The sequence below is a fragment of the Macaca mulatta genome, chromosome 1 (genome assembly GCF_049350105.2).
Source record: "Macaca mulatta isolate MMU2019108-1 chromosome 1, T2T-MMU8v2.0, whole genome shotgun sequence".
Taxonomy (NCBI): domain Eukaryota; kingdom Metazoa; phylum Chordata; class Mammalia; order Primates; family Cercopithecidae; genus Macaca; species Macaca mulatta.
In genome coordinates, this window is record NC_133406.1 from 147,113,151 (window position 1) to 147,130,331 (window position 17,181).

The following is a 17,181-nucleotide window of genomic DNA, read 5'->3' on the forward strand; positions in this document are numbered from 1 at the left end:
TGGAGAAAAGGGAATCTTCATATGCTGTTGGTGGGAACGGAAATTAGTACAACCATTATGGAGAACCGTTTGGAGGTTCCTCAAAAAACTAAAAATACAGCTACCATATCCAGAAATCCCACTGCTGGGCATATACCCAAAAGAAAGGAAATCAGTATATTGAAAAGGTATCTGCACTTCCATGTTTGTTGCAGCACTGTTCAAGAGCCAAGACTTAGAAGCAACCTAAGTGTTCATCACAAATGAATGGATAAAGAAAATGTAGTACTTACACAATGGAGTACTATTCATCCATAAAGAAGAATGAGAATCAGTCATTTGCAACAACATGGATGGAACTAAAGATCATTATGTTAAGTAAAATAAGTCAGGCACAGAAAGACAAATATCATATGTTCTTACTTATTTGTGGGATCTAAAAATCAAAACAATTGAACTCATGGACATAGAAAGCAGAAGGATGGTTACCAGAGGCCAGGAAGGGCAGTTGTCAGGGTGGGAAGAGGTGGGGATGGTTAATGGTACAAGAAATAGAAAGAATGAACAAGAACTACTATTTTATAGAACAACAGGGTGACTATAGTCAATAATAATAATTTAACTGTACATTTTAAAATAACTAAAAGACTATAACTGGATTGTTTATAACACAAAGGATAAATGTCTGAGGGGATGGATATCCCATTCTCCATGATGTGATTATTATGCTGCATAATTGTATCAAAAAATCTAATGTACTCCAAAAATATATATGCCTACTATGTACCCACAAAAATTAAAAATAAAAATTAAGAAACAGAAAAATTTCCAGAACCAAAGGATACAAGTTTCCAGCCTAAAAGGGTTCTCAAATACCCAGTATGAGTAATAAAGGCCTATTGAAAGATACATTGTTGTACAGTTTTAAAACACCGGAATGGGAAGGTCCTAAAAACTACCATCTGCCATAAAGTAAAAAACAAACAAATGGGAAAAAAAGAGATTACATGCTAAGGGAAGTAATTCACAATGGCAACAGACTTTTCAAAGTGGCACTGGAGGATAGAAGGGAGTAATGTCCTAAAAATTCTAACGTTACATAATTATCAAACTGGAATTTAATCATGAGTGAAGAAGAAATTAAGACATTTTCAGACAGGCAAGGAAGTAACTGGAAGATATGCTCCAAATACAGAAAGAATAAACTAGGAAATAACAAAAAATAGAATTCAGGAAACAGTAGATTCAACCTAGAAGAACACCAAAGAGAAGTCCCAGGATGGCAGTTGGATAGCAGGTGTAGAGGGCAAAAAGCTCAGAAAGAGCAGGCTGCCAGGCTCCAGAAGAGTAAGTACAACCATTGCCAGAGGTAAGTTATGAATATATTGATTGATTTCTGCAAAAGAATCTCAATAGTGGGCATATATGAAGCATCAAAAGCTCATACGTGGCCTGAAATAGGTGACTTCCCTAAAAAATATTTCAACAACTTAGAAAATGCTGAGCTGAGAAGTACAATACTAGTATCTTACTTCCTCGCCTAACCACTGGTGTGTTTATATCCTAAAAATAAAGGTTAAAAATGCTATTAGTTCAGTAATTATTAAATTATCTTTATGTCTCTTTTCTTACTTTAAATCACTAGCAATCATGACTTTAAAAAGAGAGATTATCTATAGTTGAAGAAAAAATTTAAAAATAAGCAGAAAAAACGAACAGACAAATCACAAAGAAATCTGAATGGCAAACAAATATACCGAAAAGATAAATTTTGTACGAAATCAAGAAAAACAGCATTTTTCCCTCAAAGTGAACAAGAAAAGATGAGGAACCAAATGTAAATGCTTGAAAAACATTATTTCCCTAAAATATGGTCATTCTGCCTCTGGAAATCTACCCTAGAAATAATCTCAAACACTAAAGAAGTTTTATGTTCAATAATCTCAAACACTAAAGAAGTATTATGCTCATTGTTGCATTTTGTTTTTCCTGTGCTGAAATAATCCCTAATAGCATTTTGTTTTGTTTGAAAAAACAGAAAAGAAAAATAAAGTCTTCCCATAACTGTTCTATTTAAAACTACATATAATGTATATATACAATGTTTATAAAAGTAAATAGTGAAAGCCTCACTCCAACCTTCCAATCTCTCTCGAAGTTATCAACAGTGTGAAGCATAGTTTCTACCTTAATATATCACATGTATATATATTTACATACAAACACACACACAGACACACATACACTTCTTATAAAGAGGAAAACTAAGATTATTATACGTGTGTACTGCTCTGTAATGTTTTTCTGCCACTAAATATATTAGGTAACAGTTTTTGAGTGCTGACTACACATAGACACTGTTTTAAGTGACTACAAACATTGTATCATTTAAACTTTATCATGATCCCTGTAAGTCAAACAACTTTGCATCTTAGTACTAGTATATTTACCTCATTTTTTAAAAACAGGTTTTGTTACAATCTATCTTATGGGTATACCATAATTTACTATGTCTCCATTATTGGACATTTTGGTTTCTTCTAATTTTTTGTGTAATACCAACCATTTAGTAAAAAAATAGGAAACCACTGAAATACAGGAATTAACCAAATTACGCTATAATCACATGAAATATAATGCTACCATAAAAAATGATCAATGGAAAAGCTATGTAAATGCATCAGAAAATGCATAGACTATATATACAGTAAAAAAACAGAAAACACCAAAACTATTTAAAACAGTCTGGATTCAACTATGTATTAAACTGGTAAAGCGGTTTCTAGGTAGAAACTCTGGGTGATCTTTCTTCCTCTTTTTGCTACTTTTAAATTTTTCAACAATGACAATGTGTTATCTTAAAAGGGAAGATAAGTAAGTTATACTTCCTTTGTATAAAAAATAAGACCACACAAATTGGTAATCTTAACACCTTAAGAAGCTGACTTATCTAAATGCGAAACTGTAAAGTTCCCTTCAATCATTTTCAGATATAATTCATACAATATTGATTTTATAACATGTTGATACTATAGTATTATAATGAAAATTACTTCACATAACACATTAAGGCAATGTGGCAATACAAGGACTCTTTTTCCAATTATAAATCTAAAATAACAACTATTTTCTGCTGGCAAACTCGTCATTTCAAGATACATACTTTTGCTCTTGACTGTGTTAATTCAAAGTGGATAGATTCAAATTTGGTCATTAAGGAATGATTCTGTGTGACCAAACAAGCATTCTGTTGCCTAAGTTTATTTAGTTTCTCTCGAAGGCTTTTAATCTCCTGATCCACAGGGGTAGAAGATGAAAACATCTGAAAGAATGAAAAAGAACAAATATATTTTCAATTATTTCAATTAAGGGTTACATGTAATTAATGGAAAATTATGAGCAATTATTAATAAAATGACTAAGCAGCTCAGAAAATGAGTTAAAATACTTAGTGAGTATTGACAAGGATATGTGGAACAATCAATACTCTCTCCTCCACTGCTGGTGGAAGTATATACAAGTATAACCTGGAAAACAGTGGTACACTTTGGGAAACTGGCTGGTATTATCCAGCAAAGTTGAGTATGCTAAGAACCAACAATATCATCCCTAGATATAAACCTGATAGAAACTTTTGTACTTTTGCATGTGCAGATATAAAACTATTCATAGCTACATTGTCCACAAGAGATAATAAATGGGAAGAACCCAAATGTCCACCAACAATAAAATGGATAATAGGTAAAATATTATTTTATCTGTATACATATTTTTATTATATTCTTTTTATACGTATTTTACAATATTTAATTTTCATGAGGATTGTGATTTTCAAAACATTTCTTTTAATTAACTTTGAGTGATTTATTTATGCAATTCAAAATTCAAAACTATATAAAAGAAAAAGTATACACAGAAGTCTCTTCCCATCTTTAATAGGTGGGTAACCACTTCTATAAGTTTCTTGTTTAGTCTTCTAGTGATTCCATACACATACATAAGCAATACAAATTACCCACTTCCCTCCTCTCCTTATGCAAAAACTAGCACATTAGATATAACATTCTGCACCGTGCATTTTTTTTTTAACTTGGAACAATATACACTGGCAATCTCTCCATAATAAATACATTGACAAACTCCTTTTCTCAACTGCATAGTTTCCATTGCATGAATAAACCATTATTCAACTAACCGCCTATTACTAGATACTTGAACTATTTCTAATCTTTTGATATGATCAACAATGCCTAATTTCATATCCTGCAGGTGTGTCTATAGTATCGTTTTCCAGAAATGGGAGTTCCAAGTCAAGGTAAATGTATTTGTAATTTTGGTAAATATTGCCAAATGCATCTCAGTTGGGGTTATATCACTGTGCCTTCCCACTAGGCAATGTACCCGTACCCAATATCACCTATAAAATAACATCTCAAACATCTGAATGTTTAATAATTCTATAGGTAAGAACTAGGTAAGGTACTTAGGTATAGTTTCATTTTGAATTTATCTTACTATGAGGAAATTGGACACCTTTTCATTAGTTTGGATATCATTTTTATTTCTTTTTCCCTTCATGTCTTTTGCCCATTGGGTTACTGACCTTTTTGTTCTCAGTTTCTAGGAGCTCTTTACACATTAGATTATCCTTTTGTGTTTGATAGTCATTACCATTATTGTTTTCCCAATTAAGGCACATATAAAGTAAGAATGATCAGCAATTTGAATGAGGATAGAGATCAAATTTCTTGGAATTACATACCATGTAAACATGGAATTTGAATTTGTTTCTAAAAAGTAGGTTCAGACAGCTTCATTAAGTAGCTTCCTTATAAAAAAGAAAGCTCTTAATGGTTGGCTTTCCGAAGTGGAAAGAGCAAATATGTATCCAAAAAGATTATGTGCAACCATATCTGTGTATATACATGTAGGGAGTGCAGGGAACAAAGAATAGGAAGAGAGTGTAAAAGGAGATAAAAGGGTTGAGTGAGGAAGAGGGATAAATGCAGGGAGATAAATATATGATAGAATAAGAAAAAGGAAGACAGTTTCAGACCAAGCAAAGATCTCTAACATCATGGAGAAAATAGAAAGATAATGAAAGAATAGTGCCATACTATTCACAGTACTTCATCCAGGCTAAATGGTGGGTATACCTTAACCACTTAATAAATAATTGATTACCTATTATGTATAAGATGTAGTGTTAAAATCAAGGGGATTATAATTTACTTAAGAAGACATTTAACTGCAAAAAGGTAATAAATATATAAGTTTAAAAGTAGAGTAATACACCAAGATAAGTACTTTCTTGTTAGAACATAAAAAGAACAATTATATTTAAATTCTTGAGTACCAGAGTAAAAGATTACAGAAACCATGAATAAGGTATTTAAAGAAAAACTGAAAAAAAATTTTTTTTAAGTAGGCAGGCCTAAAACCAACACTTCTTTTAACTAGATAGGTGTAAAAATAATAACCTTATCTCTTGCCTTTTTTTGAAAATCAGTGCTGCTACCAGATATTTTACAAACGTTTTCATAAGGTGAATAATTCAGAAGTCCAGGGTGGCTAGGCTGAACATCCAAAATTAGCCTTTCAGACCTTGAAGGATTAGGGGCATAATCAGAATTTTCACTTGGACTAACACTAGAGAAAAAAGAAAAAACATATTTCAGTTCTTGGATATTCACTATAAATTGCTATACATTAAATAAGAAAATAGAAAACCTGAAATGCTGCTAAGTAGATTCACAGTTATGAACATAAGGCAATGTTCCACTAAATTTTAAATAAATCATAATTACTTTTAAACTAGCAAACTGTATTTCTAGAGCCTCTATGCTGATTACTTAAGATTCAAAAAAGCATTAAAAAATTAATAAAGCCCAAAAATATATTTTATACTGAGTTCTAATACACTGAAAGTGTTTTTAATATGCAAAGAGGCTTCTCTAATATTCCTATTTTTCCCTAAACTGAAAGTTATATTAAAAAGTATAAGAAAATTATTTCTTATTCCAGAGACACTTTAGAAACAATACATAATAATGAAATTCACACATTTTATATTGATATATTTAAGGCACAGTGAATTCTGTATGTGATTTTACCTACTTACCTGGATAACTCTTCCCCTAAACTCTGCAAACTCCATTCTGTTATCTTCAGTTCATGTCTTAAGGAAGCAACATTTGCAAGCAAACTTTCCTCTTCATTGTCTTTATTACAGTAGTCTGATGAACTAGATTCCATTTCTTAAAAAAAAATGAATTTCTTGTACCTTGCCTGAAAGATTCTGTAGTTTCAGTCAAAATACTCACACGAATAGAATTTAACTCATTAGTTTTCTATTTCAAATGTTGTGAAATCTTTCATGGCAGTTTAAAACAAAACAAAAAATCAATAATAATGAATTTATCTGTAGTGTAAAGCCATAAAGGAGTTCAATACAATTTCAATGAATGAATTTTTCATTTTAGCCAGGGTCTAGTTATATAGTTCCCCTTTTCTAAGCATACCCGATCTTCCTAGCAATTGTTAAGTATTTTCATTCCATGTTAAGGAAACAAAGAATTAGACATTAAATAACTTGCTCAAAGTCCCACAAACTGTAAATGGTGAAATCAAGACTTGAATCCAAGTCACTAGGATGCAAAGACCATTAAATTATGTCTCATTGTAGCTTTATTACTTATTACATATCAATTTCAATATGAGGTGTTTGAACTTTCACAATCACACTACGAGTACTACACATCTGATTAAATGGTATCATTACAGTCATTCATATTTTGTTAGAAGGGAATTTATTACCACATAAAAGTTATCTCGTCCTTCTACGCCCAATAGTTACAAAATTTAAAAAACACACATTTACAAGTCACAACCATAGGGATCAAAATAACATTTGGCAGGTCAACTTAAAGAAATAAACGAAGAAAAGCTTTTGCTTCTTCAGTGGATGAGTATCTCTAGGGTTGTGTAACTACTAAATTTCTTTGCATATAAAAAACCATAATAAAGCATCATATTTTATTATTGTAATTAATACAATAAAAAAACTAAAGCTTTATAATCTCCACTACTTCTGTAGAGCTTTCTGCGCAATCTTAAAATTACATTCCTCTTTCAGATCCCATTTACCTTTTTCATTGTAGCATTTCCTTCAACGCCCTTCTTAGCATTCTGCTCCCATCCCAGGTTCCAAAAGGGTGGGAGTCCTGTCATTACGTTCAGGACTGCAATGTACTTACAGAGGCTCAATATTTTGAATGAATTAACAAATACTAAACTATCCTTCCTTCCCTCAACCAGTCAGAATGGTATGCTACATTTATTCCCCACTCAAAAATTCTCAAATGTAGGGAGGAAGATTAAAAAGAAAACTCCCACCTTAAGGAAAGAAAGTGGCAGGAAATTAAATGAGATACTGTGTAATCTTAATAGACAAACTGGTTCTATCCTCTTTCCCTTTTTTGTTTCCACAAATTTCCTTCTGCTTAAGTGACAAGACTCTCGCAGACAAGTCAATAAATCAGGTCCCCATCTTGCTTTATCTATTCAACATCTCTAGCTCTCTGTAGGATGGTGAAGGAGAAAAGGGTTGAGAAAATTGGGCAAAATCTATAATGCCATCTGGTATTATATATTTCGTCTTAAATCAGGTTTTAGTTCAACATCTGTGTATTTTCATGTAAGAAATAACTGTCAGACCGGGAGCGGTGGCTCACGCCGGTAATCCCAACACTTTGGGAGGTTGAGGCAGGTGGATCACGAGGTCAGGAGTTAAAACCTGGTGAAGATGGTGAAACTCCGTCTCTACTAAAAATACAAAAAAATTAGGCATGGTGGCGGGCGCCTGTAATCTCAGCTCTGGGGAGGCTGAGGCAGAGAATTGCATGAACCCGGGAGGCGGAGGTAGCAGTGAGCCGAGATCACACCACTGCACTCCAGCCTGGGCAACAGAGTGAGACTCCGTCAAGAAAGGGGAGGGGAGGGGAGGGCAGGAGAGGGGAGGGGAGGAGGGGAGGAGGGGAGGAGGGGACGGGAGGAGAGGAAAGGGGAAAGGAAAAAGGAAAGAAAGGCAGACAGAAAGACAGAAAGGGAGGAAGGGAGGGAGGGAGGAAGGAAGGAAAGAAAGAAAAGAAAGAAAAGAGAAGAGGAGGAAAAGAAAAGAAAGAAGAAAGAAAGGAAAGAGAGAGAGAGAAAGAAAGAAAGAAAGAAAGAAAGAAAGAAAGAAAGAAAGAAAGAAAGAAAGAAAGAAAGAAAGAAAGAAAGACAGACAGAGAGGAAGGAAGGAAGGAAGGAAGGAAGGGAGGGAGGGAGGGAGGGAGGGGGAGGGGAGAGGAGGATGAACTCCCTAACTCTTCTGCCGTAGCAATGAATATATTTGATACTAAAATGTTTTCATTTTCCTAGTGGGCCATTTACTGTCAGATGAATGCCCTTAACCTCAATTTACAGTAGTTACCCAAAACAGTATATCTTCACTGACTGAATACCAAGAAAAGCACATCATCCTACTCATGGACCTTAACAACATCATCTTTGGGCCCTAATTAAGAATGTGTTTGTAGGTTTGCACACGCACACCCATCAAACGAAGGACAAGTGTTCTTTTATACCCTATGTATGTGATACAATGGGCTGCAGTTGAAAAAGATTCCTCATTTTGGAAAGAGGTCATAACTTTGTATAGTAGTCTCCTGTCTCAAGATTGCTTGACACAGCTGATCCCGCATCCGTCTGAAAGAAGCAGGGGTCGGGGGCGGACGTGACATCTTCCTTTCAGTTTGTTTTTTTTTTAAGGAAATACTTTTTTTTTTTTTTTTTAATTTTATGGAGACAGTGTCTCGCCATATTGCCAAAGCTGGCCTCGAACTCCTGGGTTCAAGCAATCCTCCTGCCTTGGCCTCCCAAAATGCTGAGATAACAGGCCTGAGCCACTGCGCCCAGACTCCTATTTTTCATCAAATAAAATACAACCGTTCAGAGGAGCATGCTCAGCAACCGCAAGGACCAGTCCCAGCGCATCCAAGGTGCCGGGAGGGAAAGGAACAAAACTCCCCCAGGTAAGCTGTTTTCCCCACGCCAAGGGGCAGTCGCTCACCACCCAAGTCGCAGCTGGGGAGAGACTCACCCGGCGACTGCGCGCTTCGCACTCGAGTCTACGTTAGGAAGCCTATGACCCTCTCCAGGGCCCCTGCGCTTGGAAGCCTCGGACGCTACTTGGAGAACCAGCGAACCCCGGCAGCACGGAATTCGAACCGCCGCGGGAGCCGTTGGCACACGCCTACCCGGCCGCTGCCCCGCCCCAGCGCAGACTGCGTGAGGCGCCGCCGGAGGCGCGGGGCTTGCCGGGAATCGTGGTCGGCGAGCGCGTCCGAGCCCACTAGCCGAGCCCGCCCGGGACTACATTTCCCACAATCACCGCCAGGATGCCCATTGGTGGGGGAAGCCATGGGAACCAGAGGCCGTCAGTGGGAGAGGCGGGCGGCGCTCACGCCTGGCCTGAGGGGGCCGAGACTGAGGCGGTGGCGGAACGGGGCTGCTGGCCCCGCCCTGAGTCCCTACCCTTTGGAGGACTGCGCTTCTCCTTCGGAGGGAGTGTTCGCCGCCGCCGCCGCGGCCGCCACTTGGAGTTTCTTCAGACTCCAGATTTCCCTGTCAACCACGTGGAGTCCAGAGAGGAAACGCGGAGCGGAGACAGCAGTATCCCACGCCTCTTGCAGCCCGGATCACCCCAGCAGGGATGGGCGACAAGACCTGGCTGCCCTTCCCCGTGCTCCTTCTGGCCGCTCTGCCTCCGGTGCTGCTGCCTGGAGCGGCCGGCTTCACACCTTCCCTCGACAGCGACTTCACCTTTACCCTTCCCGCCGGCCAGAAGGAGTGCTTCTATCAGCCCATGCCCCTGAAGGCCTCGCTGGAGATCGAGTACCAAGTAAGTGCGGAGGATAAACCAGCCTCCTTCCTTTAACCCAGCTACACTGCGTTGTCGCCTCTCACCCGTTTAGAAACTTCTGGTGGACGGCCCGGGTGGTGAAGAGGCGAGGGTCGTCCGGGAAGCCGGCCCGCTCTGCGCAGGCGCGCGAGGCGAGGCAAGGCGAGGCTCACGCTGAGGCCGGGGACCCAGAACTTAGGCTGGACCTGGAATTGACAACTACCCCGCCTAATCCCCTTTCCTTCGGTCGGAAAGAGGCCAGAACTGGTGATGTCGCTGGCTTTTCTGTTTCGTAATTCGCCTATCGCTTTTCTTAGCCACTACACGCTCCGATACTGAGAATTTCACAATGCGGAACTGATACACGTTCTCCTTCATCATTGGACGAGGTGATGACACTTGTTTGAATCACCCCCACCCCTTTCACACAATTCAGATGTTACAGATCTTCACTGTCTTTGCTTCAGTTAAGGGTTTTTGAATTATGATCATGTAATTATCACTAAGCCCAATTTTGAAATTTTTTGGAAGAGGCTGTTGCTATATTTAATCATACATTGCCGTTTAAGTTATATATGCATTATTTTCAAAAGATCAAATCGTATATTAAAACTTTATAACCTTTCCTTTCTTTTCATTGAGCATTGTAAGCATTTCCCTCGTGTCATTTTTTTTGGGGGGGGGGGGTTGTTTGTTTTTTTTTTTTTTTTTTTGAGACGGAGTCTCGCTCTGTTGCTCAGGCTAGAGTTGGAGTGCAGTGGCGCAATCTCGGCTCACTGCTGCAACCTCTACCTCCCGGGTTCAAGCGATTCCCCTGCCTCAGCCTCCCGAATGGCTGAGATTACTGACGTGCGTCACCACGCCCAGCTAATTTTTGTATTTTTAGTAGAGACAGCGTTTCACCATGTTGGCCAGGCTGGTCTCGAACTCTCGACCTCAGGAGATCCTCCCGCCTCGGCCTTCCAAAGTGCTGGGATTACAGGCGTGAGCCACCATGCCCAGCATGTTTTCTTTTTAGTATCTGCATAATATTCTTGCTGGGAATTACCTTATTTTATGTAGTCATGCTAGTAGGGGGTAATTTCTTAGAAGAAATCTTGTTCGTTCCACACAGCAAATTTCGATGTTTTCAGGTAGCAGTACAGGAAAAAAAAAAAAAAAAAAAAAAAAAAAAAAAAAAAAAAAAAAAAAAACAGCATTGATGTGTTTCATTTTTCAGTGTTTTAGAAGTCAATTATCATCAAATGTTAATTTTTTAACTTGATGTAGAGAATTGTTTTTAAATACCAGGTACTGTCACATACAGAGCAAAATTAAAAGTTGTAGAATTTTTTATACGATGAAACTTAAGGATTAAGTTGTATATAGGTACACAAGATAAGCACAGAGAAGAAAATATCTAAAAATCACATAGTGAGCAAAACTGAGGCTAAAACTCAGTGTTTCTTGATTTCCAGTAAAGTTCAAAAGTTCAGCATTTACTGAACAGTTAATACGTGCCAGGAATTGTGCATGGAGGGGGCGGGAGACTAGGGGAAGCGAGGTTGTGGAGGTTGTAGGTAAAAGAGAAAGAAAGAATCCCTCTTCTCAAAGAGCTTAATAAGGGTTACTGGCTCATAAACAGGTAATTTCAATAAAGGATGGCTAAGTACCAGTAGAGGAGGATCACTTCTAAGGGTTTCAGAAGAGGATTCCTGGAGAAAATAAAATTTAATCCAGAAAGATGCTTAATTGAGATGAAAATGCAAGGAACAAGGGACATTTCAGAAAAAGGAACAAAAAGACCCATAGTTCTTAAAATACATAGTGTAAGTGGGGATGGTTAGTGTGTAGTGGACACTACAAGTACTGCGTTTGTATTAGACTTTAAGACATAAAGTCTAGGGTGGGAGTAGCAGAAAAGGACATCAGAGAGGCCAGAAGGCTGGGGTCTTGAAGCCTCAATCATAGCCTTGTTTGTCATGCTGTGTAGGTTTTCCTTAATTTTGTGCAAGTCCATTTAAGATTTAAAGAGATCACTGGATGCAGTGTGGAAAATGGATTTAAGGAGAGCAAAATTGGAGTCAAGGAAACCAACTAGAGGGCTAGTGAAATAGTCTAGATAAGAAAACAATTTGTATTAATTTAAAAACTTCAGTATTTACACACATTAGGGAAGATATCTATTTTAACTCCTGTCCTCTTACAGTTAAGAGCACCAGCTCAACCTTAGCCTGGGTTCAAATCTTGAGTCTGCCTACTTAAAACTTATGTGATCTTCTCACTTGTAAAATAGAGATAATAATTGTAACCACATCATAGAGCTGATTTGAAAAACATGAGTTAATAAATGCTCATATTCAATGTAAAGTGGTCTATTAACATATGCTAATAGATCATCCCTGACACATAGTAAATAGTCAGTGAATGTTAGTTTTACATTTATACCTCTATAGTTACATAGCTGGCTTGGTTTAGCTTTATTCTTTACATCTTTAGTGACTCTTAAAGGTACTGTTCTTTTTTTTTTTTTTTTTTTTTTGAGACAGAGTCTCCCTCTGCCACCCAGGCTGGAGTGCAGTGGCGCGACCTAAGTCCACTGCAACCTTCATCTCCTGAGTTCAAGTGATTCTGCCGCCTCAGCTTCCTGAGTAGCTGGATTACAGGCATGTGCCACCACACTCAGCTAATTTTTGTATTTTTAGTAGAGGCGGGGTTTCACCATCTTGGCCAGACTGGTCTCAAACTCCTGATCTCAAGTGATCCGCCAGCCTCAGCCTCCAAAGTTCTGGGATTGTAGGTCTGAGCCACCACGTCCAGCTGGGATTATTCCTTTAAAACATTTTCCCTAAACAATTTGTTTTGATTGAGGAAAGAGGTAAAATCACTTAATATATGTAATCCTAGACAGTGTTGGTGAGATGTGTAGGGTAAAGATCATCTTCCACCCTATGTTTGCATTTCCCAACTTGTTTAATTTCCTAGTAACTACATCCTACTAATTTTTGTCTTGAAGTTAGTTTTTAAAATATTATGGAACAGACAATCCAACTTTGTCCTTGGTTACTGTGACATATTGAAAATTTTACTAATTTCTTTTTAGGTTTTAGGAGAATACTTTTTGGATAATTGACTAGCCCCACATTATATTGATAGAGGTTCTTGAAAACTTTAATGCCAATTCATGTATCTTATGAATAAAATAGAGCATCCATTTAGAAATTTAAGTCATTCTTGAGTGCTTGATATGTGTCAACACTATCTGAGGTGCTAGGGATACAACGGTGAGTGAAAATATCGGCTAGGTGCAGTGGCTCACACTTGTAATCCCAACACTTTGGGAGGCCAAGGTGGGAGGATCACTCAAGCACAGGAGTTTCAGACCAGCCTGGACAACATAGCAAGACTCCATCTCTACCAAAAATAAAGTAAGCCAGGCATGGCAGCACACACTTGTGGTTCCAGCTACTTGGGAGGCTGAGGTGGGAGGATCACTTGAGCCCAGGAGGTTGAGGCTATGGTGAGCTGTGATCATGCCACTGCACTCCAGCCTTGGTGACAAGAGCAAGACCCTGCCTCAAAAATATATATATATGATATATGTACGGTATTTTATATATATATATATATATATATATATATATATTTGTGTGTGTGTGTATAGTCCATGCTGTCATACAATCAAGTATGGGGACAGACATTAATCAAATTATTACACAAATACATGTCAAAGTATTTAATAGGGGGAATGAAGGTAAGTTCATAAGACTGAGTGGGCTCAGTAGGATGACTTCATTTTATCTGGAAATTGAGAGACATCCAGAAGTAGAGTTAATTTCTATAGAATTATCAGGCTTTCACTAGGCATAAGGGAATGAGTGGGACAAGACAATGGGTAAAAAAGAAAAACAACGTGCCAAGATACTAAGGAAAAAGAGAGAAAGATACCTTTGAGGTCCTGAAAGACAGGATACAGAGAGAGAACAGTGGTATAAGTCTACTCTAGAGAAGTCAGTAGCAACAGCAATCAGATCATGCTGGGCTTTTAGGTCCTTGTTAAGGATATGGGTCTTTTTGCAGAGACCAGTAAGAAGCCACTGAAGAGTTATAAGCAGGTTAACTTGATTCGTGTTTTTTAAAAGATCATTTTGGCCGCAAGGTATTGAGTCTCTCTGTACTAGTTTCTATATACTTATAAAATAACAATAGTCACCTGCTCCCCACTACATATTATTATGAATAAATATGCTAATACATGTAAAAGGAATGGTATCGAGCACCTAATAAGCACTCAAAAAATGTTAGCTAGAAAATAAACCCTGAGCCTAGAACAATACCTTTTTAAGGGCATAATAGGCTCTAAAAAGTATCTTTGAGTGAGTGAACCAGACGTTTACCAAATATGTAAAACTATCTGGGTGGGTTTTTGGGAGAATATAGCTGTATCAATTTTTAAAAATTTTTATTAGTCTTTTCATTTTTGTATAGAGCTAAATTTCAATATTTTCTAGTAAACTGGCCATTTCATCTAATTTTTAAAATTTACTTGCATAATATATCTGATGCCATTTGGAATACCTCCTATTTCCATTTTATCTGCAGGTATACATGTCTAATATTATATGTGTATATGTGTATATATAAAGTATATGTAAATATAAATATGTATATAAAAAAACAAAAACTCAAAAGCCATATATATATAGGCACAAGGGAGTAAGTGGAACAAGACAATGGATAAAAAAGAAAAACACATGCCAAGATACTAAGGAAAAAGAGAGAAAGATACCTTTGAGGTTCATTTATATATATATGTGTATATATATAAATGACTTTTAAGTATTATGTATATCAGTATATATATAAATAGGTGGGTTTTGGGGAGAATAATATATTTAATAATTTGATATATATATTTGAGTTATATATATATACACACACACATATTTATTTATTTATATATATACACACACACACACACACACACACACACACTTTTTTTTTTTTTTAAAGAGATAGGGTCTCCAGCAATCCCATTACTGGGTATATACCCAGAGGAATATAAATCATTCTACCATAAAGACACATGCATGCGAATGTTCAGTGCAGCACTGTTCACAATAGCAAAGACATGGAATCAACTAAAAGTCCAGCAATGACAGTTTGGATAAAGAAAATGTGGTACATATACACCATAGAATACTATGCAGCCATAAAAAAGAATGAGATCATGTCTTTTGTGGGAATATGGGTGGAGCTGGAGGCTATTATCCTTAGCAAACTAGTGCAGAAACAGAAAACTAAATACCACGTGTTCTCACAAGTGAGAGCTAAATGATAAGAACTTATGAACACAAAGACGGAAACATGAGACACTGGGGTTTACTTGAGGGAGGGTGGAAGGACAGAGAGGCGCAGAAAAGATAGCTATTGGGTACTGGGCTTTATATCTGGGTGATGAAATACTAGGTTGGTGCAAAAATAATTGTGGTTTTTAACACGTTTACCTAGGTAACCTTCACATGTACCCCCAAGCCTAAAATAAAAGTTAAAAAAAAAAAAAAGAGAGAGAGAGATATGGGGTCTCACTATGTTGCCTAGGCTGAATTTGAACTCGAACTCAAGTGATACTCCCACTTCAGCCAGCCTCCTGAGTAGCTGGGACTACAGGCACGTGCCACCACACCTGCCTCCTTTATGAATTTTTTTACTTCCAATTTTTTACTTCCAATTATAAAAGTAATATACAACCTCCTTAGAGTAAGTCAAACAATACAAAGATGTAAAAGCAGAAAAAGCCGGGTGCGGTGGCTCACACCTGTAATCCCAGCACTTTGGGAAGCAAAGGTGGGTGGATCACGAGGTCAGGAGCTGGTCTCCAACCTCCAATATGGTGAAACCCTGTCTCTAAAAAAGAAAAAAAACAAATTAGCTGGGCGCAGTGGTGTGCTGTAGTCCCAGCTACTCGGGAGGCTGAGGCAGGAGAATCACTTGAACCCGGAAAGCGGAGGTTGCAGTAAGCCGAGATTGCGCCATTGCACTCCAGCCTGGGTGAAAGAGTGAGACTCCGTCTCAAAAAAAAAAAAACAAAAAACTAACTCTATTGAATGCCTGTTGTCATTCTCCTAGATGTGAACTCTTCCACACCTTTTCCCATACTCATAAAATCATACAGGGTTTGATGGGGTGAAACATATATGATTATTTTAATTAAAATGTCATGATCCTTAAAGTCCTTACAAAGTTTTTATCAACAGGTAAATAACCCGAATCAGAGGAAGTCTGTTGGTTCATATAACTGGAAGTCTGAATAGGACAGATTTCAGGCTTAATTTGTTTTTCTCTGGTTCTCATGGCTCTGCTCTCTAGACTTTTCTTAAAGAATTGAATTACTTTTTCTTCACTGACAGATATTTTTCCTAAATACACCAAAACTAGTATTTTATTGTCTTCTGACTTCGATTATAGCTGTTGAAGCTTCCTGTCAGTTTGTTATATATTTGTAGTTCATCTCTATTTTCTCTTGTTGCTTTTTAAATTTTCTGCTTCTGCATTTTCACTGCAGTTTAAGTGCATCATCTATGCTTCTTAATCTCTCATTTCTCTCTTTGTCTCTTCTATTTTAAGGACAATTTCTTCAGCTCTATCTTCTACTTAATTAGTTTTAAAAATTTATCAATATTATTTTTGATTGGCAAACTATAATTGTATACATTTATGGGGTATATTGTGATGTTTTGATACACATGTACAATATGTAATGATTAAATCAGGCTAATTAATATTGCCTTGCCTATAATTTTTTATGATGAGCTATTTGAAATTTAGTCTCAGTTATTTTGAAATATACATTATTATTGAATATAGTCACCTTCCTGTGCAATAGACCTCAAAACCTATTTCTTCTGTATATCTGGAACTTTGTACTCTGTGATCAACAACTCCCTCCCTATTCCCTCTCTCCCCAAGCCCCCCGCCCCCAGCTTCTGGTAACCATTGTTCTACTCTCCACTTCTAGGAATTCAACTGTATTAGATTCCACATATAAGATAATGCAGTATTTGTCTTTCTGTCACTGACTTATTTCACTTAGTATAATGTCCTCCAGTATTCCATTGTGTATCTATACCACATTTTCTTTATTCATTTGTTAATGAACACTTAGATTGTTTCTATGTCTTGACTATTGTGAATAATGCTTCAGTGAATACAGGAGTGCATATATCTCTTTTACATACTGATTTCAGTTCTTTTGGATGTATACCAGAAGTGAGATTCTA

At 37.2% G+C, this 17,181-nt stretch overlaps 2 protein-coding genes across 5 annotated transcripts in view; one reads left to right on the forward strand and one right to left on the reverse strand.

The window, feature by feature from the left end:
• CCDC18 (coiled-coil domain containing 18) overlaps window positions 1-10,246 on the reverse strand; it is a 114,523-nt gene extending 104,277 nt beyond the window's left edge. The window contains exons 1-4 of one of the 3 annotated variants that reach the window (XM_028847494.2): window positions 9,122-10,246; window positions 6,101-6,236; window positions 5,460-5,628; window positions 3,143-3,301 (exon numbers count right to left, since the gene is read on the reverse strand). In XM_028847494.2, coding sequence (XP_028703327.1) covers window positions 3,143-3,301; window positions 5,460-5,628; window positions 6,101-6,234 — 462 coding nt within the window. In that variant the 5' untranslated portion in view covers window positions 6,235-6,236; window positions 9,122-10,246. Of the gene's footprint in view, window positions 1-3,142; window positions 3,302-5,459; window positions 5,629-6,100; window positions 6,237-9,121 lie in introns of those variants that run through there. The other 2 variants (XM_077952940.1, XM_077952936.1) reach the window with 2 other exon arrangements.
• TMED5 (transmembrane p24 trafficking protein 5) overlaps window positions 9,166-17,181 on the forward strand; it is a 28,400-nt gene continuing 20,384 nt past the window's right edge. Inside the window, exons 1-2 of one of the 2 annotated variants that reach the window (XM_077981863.1) lie at window positions 9,166-9,922; window positions 10,240-10,355. In XM_077981863.1, coding sequence (XP_077837989.1) covers window positions 9,166-9,922; window positions 10,240-10,283 — 801 coding nt within the window. In that variant the 3' untranslated portion in view covers window positions 10,284-10,355. 2 annotated transcript variants of the gene reach the window in all.